At 50.2% G+C, this 7,938-nt stretch overlaps 1 protein-coding gene across 1 annotated transcript; it reads left to right on the top strand.

Moving 5' to 3' along the window:
- Positions 1-45: 45 nt before the first annotated feature.
- Positions 46-7,723, top strand: RABGGTB (Rab geranylgeranyltransferase, beta subunit; the record flags this gene model as incomplete). Its single annotated transcript, XM_010149540.1, has 6 exons — positions 46-233; positions 1,559-1,756; positions 3,781-3,886; positions 5,453-5,505; positions 5,595-5,705; positions 7,598-7,723. Coding segments are annotated over 6 exons (782 nt in total), but the record flags the coding sequence as incomplete, so codon positions are not given.
- Between the last annotated feature and the right edge of the window lie 215 nt (positions 7,724-7,938).

The following is a 7,938-nucleotide window of genomic DNA, read 5'->3' as shown; positions in this document are numbered from 1 at the left end:
CGGACCCAGCGCCGGGTGCGAGTGCGCAGGGGCGCCTGGGCCCAGCTGATGGGGGCGGCGTCAGTTACCCGCGGGATAAAACCTGCGCGGCCAAGGTAACTGTCTGTCCTTGGTGCTTTTCACAGGGGACGCCCCAAAAGGACGTCACCATAAAACCCGACGCCCCGAGCACGTTACTTTGGGAGAAACATGCGGACTATATCGCTTCCTATGGAACGAAGAAAGATGACTACGTAGGTGCTGCTGAGTCGGTGCGGCTGGGGCTTGGCTGACAGTCACCCGTACTCCCTTGCTCCCAGTTAGGAGTTAGATGCATGCACACGGGCTAAATGGTTCTTGCCCTGCAATCCAGAGCGTAAAAGGCGGCTGCCTGGGCTCAGTTCCCCTGTCTGTGATGAGTTTTGGCATGTATTATCTGAGTATGAATGTGAGGATTATCAATTCAGCTCTGAGACCTGGGACATGAACTTCGTGTTGTTCCTTTATCCCCTGGAAGGCACAGGGAGTGCAGCTGCGCTCCCGCGCGGCTCTTTGGGTGGGCCAGCGTGCTGACCCTCAGCGCTGCGCTGCCTGGTGCTTTCTGGGTTTGACCAGCACTTCAGCTCGCGGCAGTTCTGTAGTCATAGCTTGTCCGATGCAGCCCACAGCAACAGGGTTCCAGTTCCAGCAGGTGAAAGTGTCAGTAAGTTCTGAGGTCTGAAGGGAAGGTCCTGTCCACAAAGGAACTCCAGGCACTGTTGCTTACGAGTCTTGTGCTTAACACATCTCACATGTAGGGTTGATGTGATGAGGGGAGTGAGTGATGCAATCAGTGCAGGATAATTCAGTACGAGACCTCACTTCGCAGCGCAGCTTTCAGCTGGCGGTTTGTGACCTGGAAGTTTCATTATGTGTTGGAGTGGTTAGTTTTGAGGCTAGTTGGGATGGTAACTTGAGTGGCGGTTCGGATGCCAAGATAATCACTGGTGACGGGAAGTGAATTGGTGCCTGACTACTTCTGTGTGTTTAATCTGGCACTGAGTTTGGTACTTCCAAATGAGAAGATGCAGGGGAGGAAGGGGATATAGGATGTGTAGGTACATACATGTGCGTTTGCCTGCGTGTATGTGTGTGCTTGCACATGCATGATGTAGTATTGACAGGACAAGGGGTGACGGGTTTAAACAGGAAGAGGGAGATTGGGATGGGACATCAGGAAGGAATTCTTCCCGGAAAGGGTGGGAGCACTGGGACAGGTTGCCCAGAGAAGCTGTGGATGCCCCATCCCTGGAAGTGTCCAAGGCCAGGCTGGATGAGGTTTGGAGCAACCTGGTCTAGTGGAAGGTGTCCCTGCCCATGGCAGGGGCTGGGACTAGTTGGGCTTTGAGGTCCCGTCCCACCCAAACGATCCTGTGGTTCCGTTAGAGAATATCTCGGAGTGGCTGGTACAGAGTAAGAGGTCAAGGGGCTGGAGGATGGTTGTTACCTTACAAGCTGTAAATGTTCACTGCTGTATCTTCATTGTTCTGTGCTGATGATGTGCATATCTGATTTAAAACTAAACTACTGTGCTGCTTAGGAGTACTGTATGTCGGAGTATCTGAGGATGAGTGGTGTCTACTGGGGGCTGACAGCAATGGATCTCATGGGGCAGCTGCACCGGATGAACAAAGAAGAAATCCTGGCGTTCATCAGATCGTGTCAGCACGAGTGTGGGGGGATAAGTGCCAGCACAGGTCACGATCCGCATCTTCTGTATACCCTCAGCGCGGTCCAGGTAAATGTAACAGGGCAACTTCAGAAAACTTGTTTGTAGTTAATGATTTGGGTGATTGCAGATTTACCACCCAGGATGCTGGTGGCAAAAGCTGTTTCAGTAGTTCAGTAACAAAAACCCAACTAACGGGCAAAGCTTCAGGTCTTGGCTGTACTGTCTGCTGGAAGATGGGCCCGTCAGGCCATTTTGCTTTTTGGCGTCGCTCAGGTCGACTGCGTTCCTGCTGGATTTTGACGGTCGTCTTCAAACACTACTCAACTGCAGGTTTTACTGGAGTTTTTTAAGATAATTGTGGATTTTACAAGTTTTTTGAAGTGCTCGTTGAGGTACAAGTTACCTATGGCCAGACTTAAGAGTGAAGCTGGGGGTTCGTTTCTTTGTGCACCCTGTGTGTTACAGCAGTGAAATTGCTCTGCAGTGTTTACGTGAGCCCTGTGTTCCTGGCCCGTGTAGCTGGGGGTTGTACAAAAGCAGCACTGCAGCAGCCGGTTCCTGTGTCCCTCAAGGCTGGGTCTTGTGTCTGACTTCAGGGTGACAGCAGTCAGTTGAGCATCCTGCTGATTGATGTGGGTTGTGCTCTTCCCCTCCGCGATTCCCAATCTTTTCTTCCCACCGTAACCATCTGCAGTGCAGATGTAGCCTCTGCGAGGGTGCTGGGTTTGGAGCGGTGGCTCAACCCTCTGGCAGGACAGAACGCTGTGTTCTTGGGTCAGCGGGGAGCGTTGTCCGTCATCCGCTCTCAAGCTGATACCTCCTGCCGCTTCAGCTCTAGAATTACTCTGAGTGTTCTGAGAACCAGGAAAGCACTTTCTTTGGGCTGTGGCATCTGGGCTTTTCCAAGCTGTCCCATCACAAATCCTGATCTGGGATAAGGAGAGGGGGACACAGTTTAAGGTTGTTTATTTTTACATGTTAGCTCTTAAATAAACACAGGGCGTTACACTTTCTTGGTAACGGAGCGCAGCCCTGGGCCTGTGGAGTTGGGGAGGCTTTGCAAGGGCCGACGTAGCGTTGCTGTGGTTACGCAGCACCCCGTGATGGGTGTGCGTGCTTTGGGACACCATTTAGGTCTGCCTGCATGTCCCTGTGTACAAAGGGTGGTGTCATGCCTTCCCATGGTCACAGGTGTCATGTTGAGGTTTGCTTTGTAAGGAGCACGCTGTGATGGGGTGTTTTCTGTCGAGTTGTACATCATCGGTGTGTTTCCACAGGCCTTGGGTTGTGTATGGCAGGTGAAAGGTTCCAGGTAGCACCAGACGCTGGGAGTCGTTGGTATTTTACAGGACTGGCACTGTAATATTGCTTTGTTTTGACTGTTCTGTCTATTATGCTACTTACAAATGCTTAATTACTCTCTTTACAAGCAAGTTCTGAGGAAAACCACGGAGCCAGCCGGGGCTCAGAAACTGTTGTGGTTTCAGTGCCGTGGTGTCACGCAGCTCCAAGTCGGCGCTTGCCCAGAAAGCTCACGGTTCTCTATTATGACTTCAGTTGTTTTTCCCGAATACACTGACTGTACAGTTTGTGTCTAATCATTATATTTAAAAATGGAACGTAAAGAGAAGTCCTGTAATCCCAAACTGATGACTGCTGACAGGCTCGGCCGGTGAGTGGCAGCAATAATGACCCGTAGTACCTTACGTTGCACACAGCTGAGCAGCAGCAGTGCACAGACTGCAGGTTCCAAAGTCTGGGCTGTCGTTAGCCCCTTGCAGAATCAGCCACCATCCAGTCTGTGTTCCGCACGGTGCTGACATGCAGCAACCTGGTTACTCTTCCGAAGGGAGCTGTGAGGTGGAAGGTAACCAAGCATGAGAGAGTTCAGCTGGAATTGCCGGTGTTCTGGGAATTTCTAGGGGTGTTAGGCTGAGGCGGATTGACTGCAGTGAATGAAGCGCTGCTTTAGCAAACCTTACAGAATGTGCAGCCAAGGAAGTGGAGTCTTCTGTAAATCCAGGATTTTAAGAAATGAGTCATTTATTATGGTCTTGCCTCTCTCTGGCCACTGTGTCTTTTTTTTCTAGATTCTTATCTTGTACGACAGTCTCCATGTTGTTGATGTGAATAAAATTGTTGAATATATACAGAACCTGCAAAAAGAAGATGGATCGTTTGCTGGAGACAAATGGGGTAATTTTACATAGTTTCTGTAACGAGCTCGACTTGCGTACGTCCCTGGGCTTCTGTGTCCTTGGATGGTCTTTTTCCTATATGCTGCAGGGGAACGGTTTCTGTTCCGAGTTACAAAAAAGGGGGTTTTATGAAGGACAGCGGTGGGATTCGTTCCGTTCACACCTCTTGCAAACTTCAGCCATTCTTGTGTCAGAAATGCATTGTTCAGCTCCTACAGGAGAAAACCTTTGGATATTTGGAACTGGACAGTACTTTAGTATAGCAGTTGTCCTGTTCTGTAAGGAATGTTTGTGCTTGCTGTTTAGTGGCGCAGAGTTACGATCTTTACCCACACTGGCTGTGAAAGGATCTTCATGGGTGTGAGAAAAACTGCGTTTTGTACTTGTCAACTTCTGTTCATTCTAGTTTTGTTCCTGCACAGAAGTTCTTTGGGAACAAAGATGGTTTTCTGAAGCTCTGGCATAAATACTTAGTCACTCTAAAAATACTTATCCCCATGGAATACTTAGATTTTAATACAACCTATTGCACGTCACTCGTGTTGTGCTGGTAAGATTCAGCAATCCAGGTCGTGGCAGTGTGGTGCGCTGCTGCGAAGGTGGCTGGTGGGCCACTGCTGAAACGGGTCTCTCGAGCTTTAACCCCGGCTGGCAGCGAAGGACTAGCAGCCGCTCGCTCGCCTGCCCTTCCCAGCGAGGAGAGTCGGAGGAAAAGACAAGGAGGCTCGTGGGTTGAGATAAGAACTATTTAATAATGGAATATAAATTAATATAGTGATGCTAATGATATTAACAATACTACTCATAACATGATAAAACCAATGCTACAGCTGCTCGCCATCCGCCAACTGATGCACAGCCCTGTCCCGAGTAGCCAGAAGTCTGGGCAACCGCACGAGCGAGAGCGCGCCCGAGGGCGCCAGCCACCCCCACTTGCTAACAAATGGGCAAACGAACAGGCGAATGTACACAGGGCAGGATCAGGAGCTGGGGAAGCCCCTGAACTGGGGTAGCACTGCCCAGCACCAGCTAACAAACCCCTGAGCAGGGCTCTTCTCAGGGCAAACCCAAACCAGCCCCAGAGCAGCCCCCGTGGGGGGAGTTAACCCTGTCCTGACTGAAACCATCGATCTTCCTCCAAAACCACAAACGGCTTCTGCTCCTGCCCAGGCTTAGGGCAGATGGGGAGTTGTGTCCGAGTATGTTTGAGTCCTTTGTGCTGCAGTTATCCAGCAGAGCACTGCAGAGGCACTCTACAATTCCAGTTACTTGTTAAGTGCCACTCTGGATTGATCTGGCGAGCTGTCTGCCAGCTCCAAGTGTGTCGTTTGCCTTTGTGTGCAGTGACGCTCAGATCACTTGAGCATCTGCTTTCTGAAGTATGGAGGGAACAACCCATGGCCTGGAAGAGGAAACAGTACGGGGCAGTTTGGGCTGAGTTTTGTTGTTCTATGTAAAACCTTGTATTTCAACAGTTTGTTCCATGTTTCAGTGGAGATTTAAATGTATTTTTGTCGTTATTGATAAAAATATTCTTTTCTCATTCCTACGCCCCACGTTCTAGGAGAAATAGATACGAGGTTTTCCTTCTGTGCTGCAGCAACGCTTGCGCTTCTGGTAAGTATTGGATCGTTCCCGCCACAAGCACGGGCTCTGCCCTTGCACGGCTGAACGTGAAGTGCATCAGTTGCTTTTCTGCCTTGCAGGGAAAGCTGGATGCTGTCGATGTGGGGAAAGCAGTAGAATTCGTTCTGTCCTGTATGAACTTTGATGGAGGATTTGGTTGTCGACCAGGTTCCGAATCACATGCAGGACAGGTGAGTCCTTTGTGTGGAAATGTTTCACGTTAGCCAGCATCACATCCTGCCTGGAATGTTTCTGTACAGCATCTGTCGGTGTCAGCTGGTGCACCGTCCTTGTTTCCCAGATGCCTGGTTGTAGTACCTTAATTAAAATCAAAAAACAGCTGGGTAGATCAATCCAAGAGGATGAGCAGAGACTCTGGAGGTGACAGTCTGGGGAAAACCGGACTCGCAAGGGAACAACTTTTAGGAGTGTTTCAGTTGTCACCTGGTGCTGCTGGAATAGTCAGCGGGAGGGTTTGTAGAGAATTTGAAATGGGTGTAGTGCAGACACTGGACAAGATCTGTCCCTGCCCCAGAGCGATGGAACAGAGCGCTTAGTTGTGTCATACTGATCAGCTGATGAACCGAACAAGACGAACCTCCTCGAGGGGAGACTTGCCGCAGATCTGCAAAGTCAGCTTTAGAGTGAGATGCCAAACTGGGGCATGGGAACAGTTACAGGGACTTCTGGTAGGCGCTAGAGAGTGTTCTCGTGGTGGCAGTGAGTTCTGGAACGTGCTCAGTAGAACCCAGCTGCGGAGGGGCTGCAGCAGCAGCACTGTAACAGCCGAAGGGCTCTCCACGAGAGCATAGCAGTGATTTCATCCTGCAGAGAATCTACATAGAAACTACCTTTCCTGGTTTTATTTTTCCTGGATGGGTTTATTGCGCTTGACCTGAGTTGAAGAATAGAAATCAACCTTTAATGAACTATTTTAGTGCTTTTGCAGTCAAATATGATGAGTAGTGCAGCAGCCAGGGTTCACCTGGGCGTGTGACAAGAGAGAGGGGTTTGGGGTTTTTGCTCCCTCCTCCCATTTTTTTAGATTGGGGAAAAAAGAAATGTAAACCTGCTACCTGTGCCTTATCTTCTGGGTTTTATATGCAGGAGCATTGCCCACATGGTCTCAGGGGCTGGGGCAGGGTCTAGTGCTGCAGAAGTTGGAGGAAGTAGCTGGACCTGCCTGCAGCTGATGTGTCCGGGGAGGATTAGACCGGTGGTGCATATTCCCAAATGCCTTAAGGGGCAACTCCTTGGCCTGCACAGTAGTTGAGAAGTTTTCTGGGAATGTCCCATGTGTTTTGCAGTATTCCTGGACGGGCACATCCCTGTTGGTGTGCGTTCCTTGGGTTTCGCTGTCCTATTGGTGGTGTGTTTTACTGGGAGGAGGTGGTCACAAGCCGGCTGCCATTGGTGCTGTGCTCTCCCGCAGCTTGTGCGTGGCTGCTTTCTTCGTGACCGCATTATACGCGAGCGCAGTACGCCGCTGCGCTAGGAAGGTTATTTTCCAGGAGAAAACAATCTGGGATTACTCAATGCACATGTGGGATGGCAGGTGTGACATGAGCAGATGTGTGCGGGCTTGCTGGGGCAGCTGAATGACCAGGGCTAACCTCCTTCTGCTGGGGAATTAATTGGATCTTTGCTTGGCTTTCCACAAGCCGTGGGGTAAGAGCACAGCCAGGAACAAAGCAAAGCGGGATACAGAATTTTCACAAAGGCCGTGTCCGGCCTGCAGGATTCCGGTGGAGTGCTCCGGCACCAGAGCCTGTGTTTTTCCAGTAAAGCTGCAGCTCTGCCGCATCCTTTGGACTCTTGTCCCAGACCTTGTGTTAGCGACTTACGTTAGGAGGTTCTCACTGCGTGGTGTTTGCATTGTGTCGCTGGCACCCCTGCATAAAAACTGCAGCAACAAACTGCGCATGGAAAAGGACAACTTATTTGAAACCAAAGGTTGAAGGGTGTGCCTGCTCCCTGCTGCGTTTGCGTGTCTCCATTTCCTCCTTTGTGACCTTTCTGCGTTTACTCTGCTGAACTGTACATGGTTTTTAAATACACAAAAAATTTATGTCTGTAATTTTAGATCTATTGTTGCACAGGATTTCTGGCTATAACGGACCAGTTGCATCAAATAAATGTCGACTTGCTGGGCTGGTGGCTTTGTGAACGTCAGTTGCCTTCTGGAGGGCTCAACGGGCGACCGGAGAAGGTAAGAGGTGGCTGCTTTGGTTTGTTCAAACCTCAGCAGGACTTGTTTTTTCTAAAGCTGAACTGCTTCTGGGAAGTGCCATGAAGCCTGTGAAATATGTAGTGAACTTCTCAGGGAAGTCAGACCTTCAGTTGGATTCTTCCTCTCGTGGCTAGCACTCGTCACGCAGTCCTCAGGGATGCTTAGAGTCCTCCCTTTAGGAAGTGCACGGGGAG

The sequence above is a fragment of the Eurypyga helias genome, unplaced genomic scaffold (genome assembly GCF_000690775.1).
Source record: "Eurypyga helias isolate BGI_N326 unplaced genomic scaffold, ASM69077v1 scaffold37183, whole genome shotgun sequence".
Classification (NCBI taxonomy): domain Eukaryota; kingdom Metazoa; phylum Chordata; class Aves; order Eurypygiformes; family Eurypygidae; genus Eurypyga; species Eurypyga helias.
This window is presented reverse-complemented; position numbering and strand designations above follow the sequence as displayed.